A 19480-nucleotide genomic window follows, 5' to 3' on the forward strand; every position below is an offset into this window, starting at 1 on the left:
CTTGAGATTTTCAAACTTGGCTCCTGACATAATTCCATCTACAGATTGATTTTTCAAGGGAGATGAATTATTCTATTATATATGAATGCCTACACTGATTATAAAGCTACTGTTTCACATTTTACTATGGTAGTATCTAGGTAATATATTATCAGTCCACTTTTTAAATGAACTAAAGTTGTCATTAGGTCAGATTTTTAAAGTCCAATTATTACTTCTCCTCTAGAAGTAAGTTAATAAAGTTTAACACATTTTTATGGTTTTGTTTTAGGGAGCCATTCAGAGCCAAAAGGTACATCGAATTATCCTGTTATCCTAAAGGGCATAGTAAGAAAAGTAAGAGTACGGACTCTCTACTAAAGTCAAACTATCAAAAGCCTGCAAGCCAGCAAGGCATGAATGGGCATGACTCAGAGTATAAATTAGGGCACATAAAATCTCTGTGCCCTGAATTTAACCATGCTGTCCAACTTTGTGGAATTTGTGGCCCCTGGAAGTTTGGCTTAGAATAGACAGATTTGGCAGCCCGTTTTGTGAAGACATGGACTTGCTTCAATTTATGTCCCTGAAATGACTTGCTTTAATTTGCGGCACACTGTCTTTTTTTTTTTTTTTGCGGTACGCGGGCCTCTCACTGCTGTGGCCTCTCCCGTTGCGGGGCACAGGCTCCGGACGTGCAGGCCCAGCGGCCACGGCTCGCGGGCCCAGCCGCTCCGCGGCATGTGGGATCCTCCCGGACCGGGGCATGAACCCGTGTCCCCTGCATCGGCAGGCGGACTCTCAACCACTGCGCCACCAGGGAAGCCTGCGACACACTGTCTTTTGAGGTCTCATTCCCTGCCAAGAGGGTTAGATGTGGAGGCTAATCATTCATCCTCATAGATTCTCAGGATGCTGGAAGAGGTAGGGTTCTTTAAGTTTATCCCCTATTCTATGTACCCCTGCTTCTCATTGGTTCCTCAAATCAGCCTGAAGACTGGCATATAAACCAGTTATGCCCTGAAATCAGTTGGTAAGAAACGAACAACCTATCACTGGCTAGTTCAGTTTTATTCAAATTCAGAATAGAAAAGAGTCTTTGGCGTAAGGAGCTTGCATCCATAATGTGGTTACCATAGTGCCATTCCTTATTTCAGTAAAATTGCTGAGTTTCTTACTTGTTGTTACTGTGTACATGAATATCCTCAAATGATTTCGTGTCTGGTTTTCTTTCATAGACTATACACATCCCAACTATGGAGAATGGGCCTAAGCTTGCAAGCCGCATCTTGGACAAATTGACTGATATTCAGGTAAGGGCTTCTATTTTTAAAATGCTGTCTTTTTTTCATTCAAAGCCTCTCTTCAGTGGAGAGAAGAGAGTAAGTGCTACCATCTGAGGTCAATAAATTAAATTTAAGGAAGATGTTCCCAGTAGTACGTGTGGGCATGAGCAAAGCAGAAATGAGAAAAAAGATACAGTTTAAAAAAAAAAAAAAAAAGGAAGGAAAGAAGCGGGGGGAAAAATATATATATATATAGTCAGGGGCTCAATTACTTAACATTTTTAAAAAGTATATAAATTTTGATAACACTTAAAAATATCTTGAAAAGTATAACAGACTTCTTATAAAAGAAAAGACTTTAAAGTAGAAGAAAGCACAGAAAAAAACTAATATTACCTGTGATTGCATCACAGATAAAATCACTGTTAACTTTTGATATCTCAACTTTCAGTATTTTGTAAGCACTCATGTATTTTTAGATAGATATTTTTCTAACAGTGGGATGGTACATAATTTTGTTAACCTGCTTTTTTTCAATTAATAAATCATTTGCTTTTTTGTATCAATAAATTTTAAAATTCCACATATAAAGTTTAATTAAATTCCACTATGTTGATATACCATAATTTTTAAAGAAATCTTATTATTGAACATTTAAGTTGTTGGAAATTCTTTCACTATTATAAACAGTGCATCCTTGATTTTTTCCTTAGGATAAATTCCTGGGATTGTAATTATCAGGTCAAAGAGTGTGCACACCTATTTTTTAATACTGCTAACTTTGTTTTGGCTATTTTTTCTGAGGAACAGCCTACGGTAATGTCATCAGGCAGTTAAGTGTCTTTCTAGGTAGACATATCACATACCAGGTAAACCTGGGTTACCTATAAAAGATATTGTTCTAAAGTTTGCTGAGCCCGGATGCCATCATTGCCAGTCAGTGAAAATACCCGAGGGAGCTGAGATGCATATTGAAATGTGAAATAAAGTTTGATAGATTGGGTGACATCAAGTGGTGTGGGGTCTTAAAAGGTAAGCAAAAATGTAAAGTTGGTTGGGAAAGCAGCAGGTCCCTACAGAGGACTTTGGATGAAAATGCTATTTTTTGAAGACTTAGCAACTTTTATGCAAAATTTGTAGCATTAAAAGAAAAGAATTATTGTGCTTTTAGAACCAATGAGTTGTTGAACACAAACTGTGTGCCAGAGGCAGTTCCAGGTGCTGGTGATAGAGTAGTGGAGAAAGTGACCGAAAAACTGGAGAGGTCAAAGCACACTGATATAGACGAAAGACAAATGTATTCAATTTAAATGTGAGACCATAGCAAAAGGTTTAAAAATAAAAGTTATATATGAAGCAGAAAATGAGAAGAAATAGACCATTTTCCTCTTACCTGTGTATATGCTCTATATAACTTGGTGCTTGTGGCCAAGAAGTTAATACTCTAGGTAGTAAAGTATAAATGGTAGTAACACTAAAAACTAATGATACGTTCAGAGCTCCATACTGAACAAAGAAACAAGGGGATACATGAGATAATACAAGGGTTCTGAATTAAACTACAAACAAGAAGCACCAAATCTGCTCCAAATTGTTAAGTAACAAAGGACCATCCATTTGGAATCTAAGACCACCTCTTTCTTCTTCTTCAGTTATTTTGTGCCTGTGGGCATGGAACCTACAGTTTCGAAATTATTCTCTTACAAGCTGGCAAATTGGTGCTGTCAGCCAAGCTACTAAATTGTCTGTTTCTCTCCAAGAAAAATAATTGAAGTATAATTATTGAGGAAAAAGCATAGAATTGCATCATGTTTTACATTTGATCTCTTTGACATTGCATGGAAATGTGATGTTTCCTCCAAAGTGCTCTGGTGAATTGAAGAGAGCAACAACAACCAAGAAACCTCAAGGTTCCTACAGTGTGACCTAGGGGGAAAGTACCTTCTTAACCACAGATCTGATTTTTATTTGACTTGTGTACTTCTGTATACAAGTAAGAATCTCTGAGGTTGAGTGTTCATCCCATTTGGCTAATTATCCACATAGTTCCCTGGGTCTTAGATTGCCCTACAAATACCTCTTAGGAGGGGGATATTTCAGATGACAGGATTGTTTTGTTTTTGTTTTTGTTTTAAATAAGTTTGTGTGTTTGTTTTTGGTTGTTTTGGGTCTTCGTTGCTGCGCGTGGGCTTTCCCTAGTTGCTGCGAGCGGGGGCTACTCTTCGTTGTGGTGTACAGGCTTCTCATTGCGGTGGCTTCTCTTCTTGTGGAGCACAGGCTCGAGGCGCGGGGGTTTCAGTAGTTGTGGCTCGCGGGCTCTAGAGCGCAGGCTCAGTAGTTGTGGTGGACAGCCTTAGTTGCTCTGCGGCATGTGGGATCTTCCCGGACCAGGGCTCGAACCTGTGTCCCCTGCATTGGCAGGCAGATTCTTAACCACTGAGCCACCAGGGAAGTCCTGTTTTTATTTCTTCTTTTTTTTTTAATGCAACAAAGAAAAACACTTCTGTGTTCATACTTAACCAAACTTGAACTTGGAGAACATCGCCACATTGCCCACGTTTCCGCTCTCTCCCATGGCTCTTTTGCTATTCCAGTTACCATCATATTCACCTTTGCCGCTGCCATTTGGGGTCTTCTCTGTCGTCCAATATGCTCTGCTCTCTGCTGCTTCCTTTCTGCCTTTCTGTATCTTCTACAGTTTTTCCACTTGATAAGGTGATGGTTATCCTTCGAGACACATCCTTTAGGAATCTTTTCAGTCTCTTGAACAGCGTCCCTTTCCCCCAGTACAAACACATATTCACCCACTTAAGTGCTGCTTCATCCTCCAGCTTCCATGGCCCCTGGGATGATCGCATATGACCTTTTTTTTTTTTTTAATGGGATGACATTTATTCCTTTTCCAAATGTTACATTAAAACCAGGTGGAAGAGAATGGTTTTAGCAGTTAGGAAAAAAAAAATTACAAATCTGGGGTTTGGCCATTAAGTTATTTACAACAATGGGAGGGGGAAAAAAAGACAACAAGAAGTTGTTTCACATCACATATCTCCCCTCGACCCCCAAGCTTAATACTTGCTTACCGAGTCAAAAAAGAGACACAGTTGATTCACAAGCTGGAGGTTTGAACTTGAGTAAGACATTTATAAAAACCTAGACAAGGGGCAGTGTCCTCTCCAGCCCAGGGGCCACTAGGCACACAACACGAGACCAAAAACTCAACAGGGGAAGGCTGGCCACTCAGGGTTTGGGAGTATAGCCACCTGTACATGGGGCTCAGGGATTTGGGGAATAAACAGCACCTACTTGGAAAAGAATTGGGGAAGAAAACCAGCAACTGCCTTCTGCACGGGTGGGGACAGGGAAGGAGGCAGGGACAGGGGCAGGAGCATTTCACATCACTAACCCAGCTTGGGAAACTGCAAGGGACCATCTTCAACTGGCCTTAAGGGGAAGACCAGATGGATGATGGGAGAATCCACAGGAGAGAGAAGAGGAGAGGGAACGTGGCGAGGGGGCAACAGCCCCTTCCTTTCTGGGCACAGGAAGGCAGCCAGGGCACCAGGTCCAGGCAGTGACCACAAGGACAGCGCAGTTTTCTGCAGCTTAGAGATCACCCACCTGCCCTCACCCAGCTACTCATTTTGCCCGCCCGCTGGTGTAGGGCCCCCAGCGGTGGATGGCTGTGCGCCCGGGCCCTGCACCAGCGTCTCCCCTGTGGCCTGGGGCTCCTGGCTCTCGGGTGGCGGCAGCCTTCCCTCCCTGGGCAGTGCCTTCCTCGCCGCAAGCACCGACCCCCCTGCTCCTGCACTTCCTCTGTGGGTGACTGAGGCAGACGGATGCTCCCTGCCCCCTCCCTCCGATTTCTCTTGAAGGCCAGGCCGCTCAATTTGAAAGGTTCCTTGAAAGAGAATTTATTCTTCTTGGGGGTCTCCTTGGGCGGGACCTCCCCCTTGGCCTCAGCGCCCTGGCTAGGGGGTGCCGGCTCGATGGCATCGCCAGTGGCCCCGGCTGCCTCCTCTGTTCTGTTCACGGAGGGGCGGCTCGCTTCACCTTTGGGGGATGAGTCTGCATGGCTTTTCGCGTGGCCGTCCTCCTGTCCGCTGACCTGAGCGGGAGAAGCGCCGGCTGCCTCCTCGGTGCCGGTGCCGCGGGGAGCCTTGGAGCTCTGGCTGCCTGTGAGCTGCCCCGGGCTCGCGCCGCAGTGGATCATATCGATCCGTCGGGTGGGCCTGGCCGGTGGAGGGATGGCGCCTGAGGGGGAGGGTTGGCGGAGGAGACCGAGCTGCAGCCCCGCTCCGCGCCGGGATGCCCCACATCTGACCTTTAAATTATGTTCTAATTAGTCACACACTTATCTTTGTTCTGTGGTTGTCTGAGGGTGGGCATTGTTTTGTTCTCTTTTGGTAAACCTAGTATTAGGTACAGGGCCTGGGCCATAGTACATACTCAGTAATGTTTCTTAAATAAAGGAATGAACGGGTGATTGACACACCAACCAAGTACTAAAGAGTAAAAATGTGTTGCCTTTTGCATATTAACACATTCTGAGAAGAGATGGGAGGAAGGTCTTAAATAATGTCAAATTATTTTTCAAAAAAACCTTCAGAGAATCTGATTGACGTCTTTTCAAAGTGAGATACACATCCAGACTGCTGTCAAGATCAGATAAAAGCTGCAACCCGAGTCTTAAATATCAGGGTAGCATGTTTGACTAACTGGCAGTGCTGCTCTTACCATTCCAGAAAGTGGGAGGAGTGATTGCCAAGACCCAGAGGTGGACATCTTCAACAGTTTAAAATAAGGGAAGCCGGATCTGTGTTGATGGCACGTCACCAGATAGAATTTCAAAAATCTGTTTTCCCACCAGTGGCTATGACTTTGTAAGAATAAATAACCATTAGTTGTTACTGTATTTTTCTTGTTTTCAGTGGAACAGCTTGATGACTTTAGTTCTGGAAGTTAAAGAGCCCCACCCCTTTTGTGTGCAGACTTGGTAAACATTCCAGATTGCCTTGATGGCTCAGTCCCTTGACCAGCTTCCCAGCGCCTCCCTGTCCCCTAATCCACACTTCTCCTCTTATTATGGGATCACAGAGCTTTGCATGACCATCGAATGTGATTTAGAACCAAGATGGCAAAATGCTACCTGGTGAGCAATGCTGGTTATATATGTTTTGGCCTTGTGGAGAGTAAGTACCTGATGTGAAGATTCACCTTTTACGTTGATAAGAATTTTCTGCTGAATGTAGAAAGTATTTTAGCAAAGGCCTTGTAAAATGTGCCATACATGCATTGAATGCAAGTAATAAGCTTGTCGTTAGTCATGTTTTAGTTCAGTGTTCTAACTGGAAGTGATGAAAAGATAAAAATTCTGCGCATCACACTGAGCCTTCCACGTGGACTCAAAGTACCATCCTACAGGCTCGATTTGATTGATTTGCTGCGTTGCAAACATTAAAGGTGTGGGACTGCCACTATGGTTGTGTTACCGACACTGCCAGTGGTATAAGGACAGCCTGGCTCATGCAGATGAGTGTTTTCTTGCCCCTGCTTCTCTGGACACCTCTTGAGGAAAAATTTCTATCCCTGCTAAAATCTGTCATCTCTACTCTGAATTATTTTACCTTGGAAAATTAAATGACATTATCCATCATTGAAACGAAAGGTGATTGTTAACCACCTAGGTCTAGATATTATGAATTACCTGTATTATCACATCTCTTGGATACATCTCAGAATGCTATGATTTTACATAAAAGCATAAATTATAGGATGAGAGAGATAAACCTTAACACATATTCTGCAGGTTCATAGAATTACACAGCCTATGACTGTCATTGTATTGAAAATTGATCTTGACTGTTTTTAAAACTAAAACAACTAATTGAAAGCAAATTCACTTTAACTGGTGAGATTCAAGATGAAATTATGGTGGTCATGAATCATAAGTTTTGTAACAAGATCTGCTAAAATGTCAATATGCTGACGCCTAATTATTATTAACGACTAAAGTGTCTGATGTATTAATGGGAATCCACATAAGAAAAATAAAACATATATTGCTCTTACCCCTAAGTTGTGTTGCCACCATCTATAAATCAGGCAGAATTTGGGAATGTTTTATCCAGCGTTCATCATTAATCAACAGAGTCAACAGTGGGGGGCCACCGTCTTTAGGCAACCCTTTCTGATGTGGATTAAGCAAGTCACTTATAGTCATTGGGCTCCCTTCATTCTCCTTTTCATGTAAACCAGAAGGTTGTAGGCGGACCCATTCCTGGCTTCCAGTTTTTTTTTTTTTACCAATTTGATAAATTCTGTTCTCCGAGGTCTTTTTTTATTATTATTAATTAATTAATTAATTTGGTTGTGCCGGATCTTTAGTTGCGGCAGGCAGGCTCCTTCGTTGCAGCTCTTAGGCTCCTTAGCTGTGGCATACGAAATGTTAGTCACGGCATGCACGTGGGATCTAGTTCCCTGACCAGGGATCGAACCCAGGCCCCCTGCATTGGTTGCATGGAGTCTTAACCACTGCACCACCCGGGAAGTCCTCTCTGAGGTCTTCAAAGTTCTTTAAGAGGCACCCAGCACATGGACATTGTGATGTAGAAGGAATAGCATTGCACAGAGACAGAACTGGGCTGTGATTAAGAGCTTCCTAGAAGAGAACAGACTTGGGGTTGCCAAGGGGGGCAGTGGGGTGGGGGAGGGCTGGATTGGGAGTTTGGGGTTAGCAAATGCAAACTATTATATATAGAATGGATAAACAACAAGGTCCTACTGTATAGCACAGGGAACTATATTCAATATCCTGTGATGTACTGCTACATTTAAAATGGGTAATCAACAAGGACCTACTGTATAGCACAGGGAACTCTGCTCAATGTTATGGGGCAGCCTGGATGGGAGGAGAGTTTGGGGGAGAATGGATACATGGATATGTGGCCGAGTCCCTTTGCTGTGCACCTGGAACTATCACAACATTGTTAATCGGCTATACTCCCATATAAAATAAAAAGTTAAGGGCTTCCCTTGTGGTGCAGTGGTTGAGAGTCCGCCTGCCGACACAGGAGACATGGGTTCGTGTCCCGGTCCGGGAGGATCCCACATGCCGTGGAGCGGCTGGGCCCGTGAGCCATGGCTGCTGAGTGGGCGCATCCGGAGCCTGTGCTCCGCAACGGGAGAGGCCACAACAGTGAGAGGCCCGCGTACCACCAAAAAAAATAAAAATAAAAAAATAGAAAGTTAAAAAACCTGTGATAAACCGTAATGGAAAAGAATATGAAAAAGAATATATATATGTATAATTGAATCATTTTGCTGTACCGCAGAAATTAACACAATATTGTAAATCAACTATACTTCAATAAAAAAAAATTTTTTTTTTAAAGAGTTTCCTTGAGGCTCAGTATCCTTAAATGAGAAGCTGGGCTTAAAAGTTCATTGCTCTTCACACTTGATTTTTAAGCCATTGAAATTTTCTACAAATGAAACCTTCCCTGGAATCCCACTATATAAAACCAGTAGAAGTGGAATTGCTCTGAAGTGACATCCAGAGTCCCACTTACGTGGCTCATCCCCTGCATGCTAGATGGTCATTAATGTTCTTTCCAGTTCAGGAATTCTGTTGTTTGTGTTCACTTCAACTCAAGTTATATTAGTACTAAAGAGGCAATTCATGTGGAAAGGGGACATGATCTGAGAAGCTAAATACAGAATGGCAATGAAAAGGCATATGTAAGGGACCTGTACCAGCTATAAATCTGAGCTCCACAATAATTACAAAATTTGTGATTCTTTCCAGGTATTTGTTTGCACATAGTCTTATTTTCAATGTGAATATGCTTTTAATGTTCGAAACAGAAGGGAACCTTTTGTACAACGTTGGTTATATCATGAAGTTTATTTATAAGCTGTTCCTGCGCTATGAGCTTTTACACTGAAACATGTTTTCTTGCTTTTGTTGTAGTACGGAAGAGAAGAGAGTGACTGGACAATCACAGTATCCTGAATGGAAAAGAACAGGCTGTCAGTTGTGTGCTCTGGGGACAGACCGTTGCATTTGAATTATGAGAAATTTCTTTGGCTACCTGTTTTTAGTTGTGCGTAATGTAGTTTGTATTATCAGTGTGACCAGGGCAATTGTTTCCTCATTCCAGAGAAGATGAATTGCAGTCATCCAGTGGTAGTTTATAAACTTGCTCCTAGAAGCTTACCTTACCTTCTTTCTAGATGAGAATGGAAGCCATCGAAGCGTAGACTTTTCCTCCATAACCTGAGTGCTTCCCTTGGTACTTCAATCAGATAAAAAAGTGTTTATTCTTTAGCATAAGTTACGTTCTGCTCCTCAACCAAGTGAGTGTTTTTGTGTTTGAAAGCTGATCTGAGTAAATTTCATAGGTACCATTTCCTGCGACACATCTGCATCCTCAGAAAATGTTTGTTTGTTTGTTTTTTTAAATCAAGACTTGGAGAAACTGGATTTCCTCCCCTCATATTTCTTTCCAGGTCCCCTAAGTCCGTCTTAGGGAAAATCGCTCCCTCCTTCCTGATGTCCCGGTATGCGCCAGGCTCTCCTGGTGCATTAGCAAGGCCCACCCCTGCCCTTTCCACATTGTGTTGTAATCAGCAGTCAGGCTTCACTACAAGACTGAGGGTCTTGTGCCTTATAGATCTTTTATTCCCCTGCCTGGCACATAACAAGGAATGAATGAACATGTACCTTCTATAGAAGTGTACCTTCTTTGTTTCTGTATTGTGAAACCTCTTTATTAGAATTTGTGATTGATTCTGACTTTGTATTTACCTCATATTGTCTTTATTTGAAGACTGTCTTGGAATTAAAGTAATAGCTCTAGAGAGATAGTGATACCATACCAACCAAATGGAAATGATATATGTTTCATGTTAAACACATAAATGTTGTGTTAAATACAAAATAAATCATATTTAGTTTTTTGATAGAAAGCAAAGAGGTATATACTCTGGATTTTATACTCTGGTTTTATAGATGCTCATTTCTGTTGAATGGGGATTGGATAAGCACATGGTTAGGGTACAGGGAGAGTGATTATAGATGATATTTTCCTTGTTTAGGAGCCATGAGTTAAAATTGTATCCTGGTTTATCTAGGGGAAAGTCAAATCTTGATAGAAAACATTTACCCTTGGAAGGTCAACTCTCAGACATTATATGTTGGTTTCCTTTAGTCCTAATAACTTTCATCTTGCTGATCATATTTCATCCTCTTTTCAGAGCAAGGACAATAATTCTAAAAGTTTTGCTGTGCTGGAAAACTTTCCTTAAGGCATTTAGCAACACATAGCAAGTGGGGCTTTGATTCTTTTCCAAGACTTTTGGCCATAGAGTCTTCTTAGATAGGAACAGTAAAATGAAAATGAGGGAGGTATAAAATGAAAAGGAATGGTAAAAATGTCTTTTAGGGGGCTTTTAATTGGCGATCTGAAGTCTTGGGAGAGTCTGTTCTTTTTAGGTAGGGCTGAAGTGCTTTAACTATCCTCTGCACAAATTTGTTCACCAAGTAGCATTCTGAGAGTATACATTTGCCTCGGCTAAATCCTGGGACCTCATTTTCAATATTGTAGGCTAGAAATGACTTAAGGTAATTCTAACCTGTCAAGTAGCCCATAATAACCAGACTCAACATTCCTATGAGAGATGGAAATCATCTATTTGCCACAAATATATTTTATACTTTGCATCTCTGAATTTAGTATGGCAAGACATGTTCGTTGTAAGAGTTGGAGAACAATATGTCTTGACCTTATGTCTGTGTGATTTCTTTCATCAAACCTTAAGAGCATTTTAAGCCCTTTCTACCAGACTCTGAAGATGAAGGATATACATTTAAAGACACAAGGTCTCCTAAAACAGAGAACATAATCTGCCATTCTCGTTTAAGTAATAAGACAGGAAATTGACCTTGACACTAACTTGTTAAATAGATTTAAAGGGAACATCTGCACATCTTTTTTCCTTGTGCACTATTTGTTTAATTGCAGTGGATTAATACAGTAAGAGTGGCACATTGTAACTAGGCAATTATCCATTCTTCAAGACTTAGTTATCGTAACACTAATTGATCATTTAAGGCGTAAGATAGGCTAGCATTAGGAACATGTGAGGCTAATCTGCTCAAAAAGATCAACAAATTAATATTGTTGCTGATATTTGCATAATTGGCTGCAATTAGTTAATGTTTAATTGGGTTGATCAAATGGGATTCAGCAGTTCACATGTGCATGAATATAAACAGAACTAGTGGCACTTAAAATGATAATGATTAACTTATTTTGCGTGTTCTCTTCCTTCCACTTCTTTTTCAGTTTTTACATTTCAGACCAAGTTCATCAGCCTTTTTCAAAACACATCAGTAGAAACCAAGATTTTAAAATGAAGCTTTCAGGCATTAGACAAAACCTGAGCATTTCCTAAAGCTATTCGCTATTAGGAATTTTCTTTGTTACAGTCATTTATCAAGGATTCAACTCATGATACACCAAAAGAAGAGTCCATTTCAGGGATGTGTATCATGCTCCCCAGAACCTGCAGGACTGAATAAACTAGTAATACCTAATAAAACCTTTACTTTCAAAAGTACAGAGGAAAAGTAAAAGGGAAAGAGGAATAAATGACTGAGAAAACTTGTTAGGGAATCACTTTTTTTTTCTACCTGGTAAACACCATTTATTCTTTTCTCAAAAGATTGTCACGAGAAAAAAAAAAGATCAGAGGTAGCAAGAAAGCGCAATGTCACATTGATTATATAACTTGACAATGTCAGCCCTTCTGAAGATCTGGGAAGCCTACATTATATACATCCTGGGTGAAAACTCTTCATCATATCTAGTTTCCTAAAATCAGAGTACTCTGGGGCACTTAAAGGCAATTAATGAGTATACCTTGGTCAAAAGAATTGTAGGAACTTTTTATTAAAGCTTCGGTTTCAGCTCTGCTTTAGGGAGTTTGTGCTATAAAATTAGCTGCCAACATAAACTTATTTATTTTCCCCATTCCCACTTTGTGCTCAATCACTGTATTCTTTTTCCTTTAAAAGTTCCTTTTTAAAATTATATGTTCACTTTACCCTTATGATTGGGAAAAATCTATTTTAAGCAGGAAACGACAACATTCATTCCCTTTCAATGAGTGATATTTTCTAAAATATTTAGAGCAATAAACATTCATGAGATGCACTAAAGCTTAGACAGGGGTTAGAGAAACATTGTAAGAGGGCTCTTTGATTTCATGTCCTGATTCTAAATAGGATCAAAGAATTATTCCTTTAATGTGGATTTAGGATATGCAAAAACTTAAGTTATAAATAGTAATCCTGGCCCATAATTTTAGTAGATGTTTATAACACCTATCACTTTGTTTTGCCACAAGTAGAATTTGTTCAGCTGTCTGTTTTCCAGATATCTCCTCACAAGAGGAGGCAGAGTGCCACTCTCTCAATAAGCATTACTTATTAATTGACAAAGATCACAGAGATTATAATTAATTGGATCAGTTCACTTGATAAGTGTTGATCGAGTACCCACAAATATGTGTCTAACACAACTCACATTAGGGATTAGAAAGTTAGTTTTAGAAAATAAGTAGGATAAAGACATTACCCCCATGGAGTTTATACTCTCCTACTTGAAGTTTTAGGTATAAAAGTAATATTTAATACAGTTAGATGATAAGGAGACAAAGGCCAGAGCACACCTCTGTTATCGGTGTGCTATCAAGAATCACAATAAACATTTTCATCTCATTTTTAAAAGAAATAATGTCCTTTTTTCCATTCCTTTCTTTCCTCTCGTGGGAAACTACTCAGTAGATTAGTATTTAGGGGTTCTTGGTGTGAATTACCTCCGGGTTTACTGTTTACTGCCAACCTGATACATTTGTTAACTGCATTCTTTTGGAGCGATGTTAAGTTGTCATGGTACATCTAACAAAAGAACACCTCAAATTACAGCATCCTTGCTGATCTTAAACTCAAAGTCAGGTATTATTGAAATAAACAAAATGTTCCTAGAGTGACTTTTTCTGGAAAATGTCAATTATGAATCAAACTGTTGAGACTGTTGGCTCGAAAATGATGGCTTACAGCTACTCAGAAAATAGCAGGTGGAAGACTTAACTTTAATACAACAGTTTTTCACAGTTTGAGGTTTTGAAAGAAAGGCCATTTAAAGTATTGCAAAGAGATTCTTTTTTATCATTGCCAGAAAGTTATTTTAAAAATACAAAGGTAGAAGAAAGTGATTTATTTTCCATCTTCAGTATACATACCATAGTAAAAAACTTCTCGGATATTAATTTGAGGAAGTGATAAAGAAACATATCAATAGAATAGAAATATATCAAGTGTTTGGAGGTAAATAATTCCCTGGGATCAGATATATGTAAACATATTTGCTTTAGTGAATGATAAAGGCATGAAATTCAGTCTTAGTAAATGAGGTGGTCTTTAAAATCTGATGGATACAAGTATTGAAGTTTTAAGTAATCTTTGTATACTTTCTGTCTGAAAGTATGTTTTGCATACCACATACCGATTAATAAGGTCTAAAACATGAGTTACATAATGTTCTACCTATGGAACCCACTGTTGGGATGGTAAAAATTGTGAGCTGTGATACGGGAATGAATTAAAATGTATTATCATTGACATGTATTTTCTCTACATGTCCACTGTCACAATGGCTAGGTTCCTTGTTACCCATCATTGAATGGAGACAATTTTAACTACAGAAGATGTCAGAGGAAGAACAAATGGTAGTAGAGAAAGAAAGGCAAAAAGTTGAACTTGCTTCTGTGCTGTCCAAGAGAGCTCTTTTTCTTTATTCTGCCAGCCATTGGGACCTTCGGCTTTCAACACAGGTGCCAAGTACAAATAGTGCCAATTAGAAAGTGACTAAATATAGTGACCAGCTTATCAGATAATCTTGAGATAATGATCTAACGGTCATGTTACATGGGAACTACTTTAGAGTACTACCAATATGGTTAAGACTTTATAATTGCATAGCCTATAAGATCTATTATGTCATTTCTTCAACCATTTTAAGATCTGTGAAGCTTCTTGAGACTGAATAAAAGAATAAGTGGCGAGGAGTAGATTGTGACTTCTTTTTCCCCTTGGGAATACTATTTGCCACCATCCCCCTCTCCTTGGTGAAGGTTAACTGATTTGGAAATTAGTTGAATATTATCATTTTGTTTTTAACTAAAATGTACAACATGCTGCGATTTCCTCAAGCTAATTTCACAATGGTCATTACAGTCTTTCTCAGGGTCGAGAAAGGAAACAAATAACCTGCCTCAATTTCTGCTTCCTTGATAAGTGTTTGAAGAGTGATGGTATTCAAGAATATGGCAGTAAGTAGATTGTGAATGAAATTTTAAAGATAAGCTGGCTAATCTGTATGCACCTATAAATTCTGCAGATGGTCCCTTGTTGACGTAAAAGAATGCATGATCCCATAGTTAGCCAATAAATGGAGCCTAACCCCCTAGGCTGAAGAATCTGTGCTTACTTGATATGGTGGCTGAGAGAAAAGTAGTGTGAGGAAGTAGTTTTTAAATCAGTTTATAGTTAGAAATGGGAGAATACCAGCTTAACTATGGAGTTTTTAGAATGTGTTCTCTTGCATCTAAGTCTGATTGTAATGAAAAAGCCCCAGCCATTGCTTGTCTGAAATTTCTCTGGTTGTGTAGTGATTCTTGAGATTATCTTAAAGAATAATCAAGTAGAAAGAAATAAACATAAATAAGCCTTGGCTCTCATGAGCAATTGTTTAAAGATTATGTTAAAAGGATTTAAGCTCACTGAAAGCATAATAATGGAAATGTGGAAAATATGGTGGGTAAATGAAACTACCTCATTCTTTGAAGGTTTTGTAGAAGCACAATTAAGCATTCTAAAATGGCTTTGTTACATATGAACCATCTGGTGTGAAAGAACTGTATTTGTAATGTCTAAAGGACCTGGAATAATTGTATTTTGCTGGCAATGGACATATTCTTTATTGTTCACAGGTTCCTCATCAAATCCTCATCAAATTATACACTGATTCTGTCATCAATAAAACAATTTCAAGGATTCCTGTTTGTGTGTAGTCTCTTGAAATCAGCATTGTTGAATGCATAAAATAATAATGCTCCATTACCGTTTTTTTGATGTTCCAAGGTTTTTGGTCATGGGATGTAAATGTGGTACGGTGTTTGTAAACCAAAATGACTTTGAGAGAGAGAAGGAATTAAGCACACCAGAAAGACCTGAACCCATACCCCTGGCTAGAGTCTAAATATGTCTCATATTTTCAAACATGTGGATAAGAAATTCAATGGGCATTTAAGAGTTGTCCTTTCCCCTGGTATGGATCCGTCTTTAGCAAAATTTAGCTTTGTCTTTTGCATTTTGAGCAGAATAAGGGGAATGGATGACTTCTTCCCATTCACTGTCATGAATCTCACTGATGAAACAACACACACCCATATGTGGCTTTAGAATAAAACACACAATATAAAGTGAAAGGCATTCGATTTAAACTCAGAGAACATCAATGATGTGCCCTTTTCGTCAAACAGTGATGTGTATAAATTGCTCTCATAAGCACATATCTTTGAGAGAATAAAGCCAGATGCAATATCTCTGAGGGTCACGTATTTCATTCATTTTCTTGTGATTTGTCCCAACAATTGCAAGTGCAGCAAAACCTAAGGCTTCTCAAGGAGTTACTGTAAACTGAACTTAAAAGTGTCAAAGTGCTCAGTGACCCTCTTCTCCCGACCCTGTCAACCTGTGAAAATATTGGCCTTTATCAAGATCTTTATCAAGAAATTACCTGCAGAGTTTGGAAGGTCCAGGTGAAGGTTATTAGTCCAGTTCTCTGCCAGTGTCAATGCTCAAATCCCACAAGAGCGACAAAGATAGACCCGTCATTCCTGCGGGTGATGACATACATTCACTGGAGCTGATATGATTTATCAGATGAGACAGCAATCTCCTTCAGGGTAGAAAGTGTCTTTTCTACGTGAGTTTACTAACAGAAGCCAAAAAAAAAAAACCAGGAGTGGGGCAATTTTCAGCCTTTGTAATTATTTTTCTGTTACATTGATTTGGTTTGATCTTAAGCATATTTTTTGAATCAAGAATTGATTCCACATACATGGCCTTTCATAGGTGCTTGACACCATCATATCTTTTTTTTTTAATAATACTTGATACAATTTTATTTATTTATTTATTTATTTATTTTTATTTTATTTTTTTAGAAAAATATCATACTATTTTTATTAATTAGCTGCCTGACTGTAATACCCTTTTCCTACTTTTTTTTTAAATATATTTTTTTATTAGTTTCTGCTTTATAACAAAGTGAATCAGTCATACTTATACATCTGTTCCCACATCCCTTCCCTCATGCATCTCCCTCCCTCCCACCCCACCATCATATCTTTAGATGAAATGTTCTATGGTAGCCTGACACTCTTTAAAATTGTGACGACTTGTAGAGTCACACTCCTGTAACCAACAAACCCACAGCCAACATGTAGACTCTTCTTCTGTGTGTGTAGAATCATCACTGGGCTTGTTCTCTAGCTATGTCTTTAGGCAGCAAGGATAGTTTTGATGGAAACCCATGGTTCATTCTCTCCAAAGGTCGTCATCAGGAAGTCAATAGGATTTTTGAAAAATTACAACCCTAAAGAGGTGGGTAGAGTGTAACACAAGCGCTTCACTTATGAAAACATTTTAGAGTTGCAAGATTCAGGCTGATTGTATCCTAAATGCAATATACCTGTTTTTAAACTGAACTGATTGAATTAAAAGAGATTAAATTTGCATTTGTTTTCAAGATAGTTATGATAATCTAGTAAACATTTCTCATTGATATCCATGATAGTGATATGCAGAGGTAGTGCATGCTTTAATCTCTGGCATCCTCCAAGCCACAGCCGGATGTAACAAAACCTCTTGCTGTGCAGGTTACCTAACAAGTAATGGTTAAGAGCCACCAACTGATCCTTTGATCTTCAACTAGCTACTTAAATGGGTGAAAAAATGGATATCCTTGTAGTACCAACCTCATGCATTACAAAGATTAATGAGTTAATATTGTAAGGCGCTTACAACAGTTCATGTGTAAAGCTGATGAGATTTGATTAAAAATAAGAGAGTGAACACAAAGACAGAGGGGCTAATAGATACTTCACCATATACTGGTGAAGAAGCTGGGATCAGCTGCTCCCTCTAGGCCTGGTGGGGGTGGTGAAACGTCCTAGGTCCAGGGTGCAAATACTTGCCACAGGACAAGTGGCATCATCTAGCTCCCCTTACTGCATAAGGTGAGTTAGAAACGTGTAATCTGCTCAAGCCTGGAGATAAAAGCCATTAAGCAGTGGTTGGTAAAATTATTGAGAAGTAATCAGGTGTTTTCAGTTTTTAGAAATACAAATTGTTTCATGTTCCACATGAATATAACCATGATGGTTAATTTCATGTGCCCATTTGACTAAGCTACGGTATCCAGTTGTTCCGTGAAACACTAGCCTAGATGTTGCTGTGCAAACGGTATATTTTAATGCGATTAACATTTTTTTTTTTTTTTGGGCTGTGGCATGTGGCATGTGGGATCTTAGTTCCCCAACCAGGGACTGAACCCACACCCCCTGCATTGGAAGTGCCGAGTCTTAACCACTGGACCACCAGGGAAGTCCGTGATTAACATTTAAATCAGTAAAATTTGAGTAAAACAGATTATTCTCCCTAATGTGGGTGGGCCACATCCAATCATTTGAAGGCCTTAAGTCATGTTATATATTATAATGTTATATATTATACATAAATATTATATAGGTTCTATATACATTGATTGTGTTTCTCTATAGAACGCTGACTAGTACAACATTCTTTTTTTTTTTGCGTTATGCGGGCTTCTCACTATTGTAGCCTCTCCCATTGTGGAGCACAGGCTCTGGACACAAAGGCTCAGCGGCCATGGCCCAGGGGCCCAGACGCTCCGTGGCATGTGGGATCCTCCCAGACCAGGGCATGAACCCATGTCCCCTGCATCGGCAGGTGGACTCTCAACCACTGTGCCACCAGGGAAGCCCCATGAACAACATTCTTAACACTCTTACTTATGGTTCCCTCTTCTAAGGAAGAAAATCATGTGCTATATTATTTCTTTTTGACTCTGGTGTCTTACCTAAGCCATGCCTAGCTTTCAGAAAATTGTTCATTGCATAAGGCACCTGTGGTAGTTTGTTCAGAATTCCAGGACTAGCTACGTTATACAACCCAAACTGACTAAATGAAGGCAGACCTCACCAGTGAAATTTCAGGCATCAGTGAAGGAAATATTTTTTAGCGTTGGGTCATGAAATACCCCATAAAATACTGTTAGCTTAGTGTTTCTTGCCTGAATCAATGTCCTTAGAATGCAATGTGGCCGGAAGTAGATGGTAAGAACTCTCTTTTTGGTATAATTAAGGGATGGGGTTATTTTGTCAGGTGAGCAGTCATCTTGGTGGCAGAAATCAGTTTCACAGACCCACTAGGGTACAAGGGTCATCATGGAGTCATCTGGACCCTGCTGACCTCACACAGCACGGCCACCAGGTCCAACCCATACTTACGGATGCTCTCACTACCACACTCAATTTAGGAATCATCTTTGTAGTTGTCTGGACTTTTATTTACCTACCTTCCCCATATATTAAAGTTGTATTTTGCAAGACAGTCTTTGTAAACTCCTGAGTGAAGAGAACCAATCGGTCTGCTTCTCCAATGATATTTGACAAGGCAATTTAAAGGTAATAAGAAGCCAAATGAGGTTAAGTGATGGGGACGGAGAACATCCAAAATAGCTCCTCATCAGTTTGGTTTTTGTCACATGAGAAGGTGAGTTCATATTTCCTATGAGAAGAAATGGTATTTTTCTTGGGCTGGCTTTTGCCATAAGCACGAGGTTAATGTTTACATTTTCTGCAAGAGTAGTCCTCCACCCCAGTTTAATGCAAACTCTCTCTCTCTTTTTTTTTTCTTTTTTTTTTTTGGCTGTGCTGAACAGCATGCAGGATATTAGTTCCCCAACCAGTGATTGAACCTGTGCTTCCAGCGGTGGAAACTTGGAGTCTTAACCACTGGACTTCCAGGGAAGTCCCTGCAAACTCTCTTTAATGTCAAT

The 19480-nt window shown here is 39.6% G+C and overlaps 1 protein-coding gene and 1 pseudogene across 3 annotated transcripts in view; one reads left to right on the forward strand and one right to left on the reverse strand.

Annotated features, from left to right (window-relative positions):
• The window catches only part of BCAT1 (branched chain amino acid transaminase 1), a 107820-nt gene extending 92433 nt beyond the window's left edge, over positions 1 to 15387 (forward strand). For both annotated transcript variants that reach the window (XM_082635823.1, XM_082635824.1), the window contains exons 10-11: positions 1218 to 1292; positions 9238 to 15387. In XM_082635823.1, the coding sequence (XP_082491949.1) occupies positions 1218 to 1292; positions 9238 to 9279 (117 nt within the window). In that variant the 3' untranslated portion in view covers positions 9280 to 15387. The remainder of the gene's footprint in view (positions 1 to 1217; positions 1293 to 9237) is intronic.
• Positions 4901 to 5478, reverse strand: LOC309812506 (MARCKS-related protein-like; annotated as a pseudogene). The gene has a single exon. The product of its transcript is annotated as an MARCKS-related protein-like (transcript).
• Positions 15388 to 19480: the final 4093 nt, after the last annotated feature.

Source organism: Mesoplodon mirus (genome assembly GCF_964341445.2).
Source record: "Mesoplodon mirus genome assembly, chromosome: 11".
NCBI lineage: Eukaryota > Metazoa > Chordata > Mammalia > Artiodactyla > Ziphiidae > Mesoplodon > Mesoplodon mirus.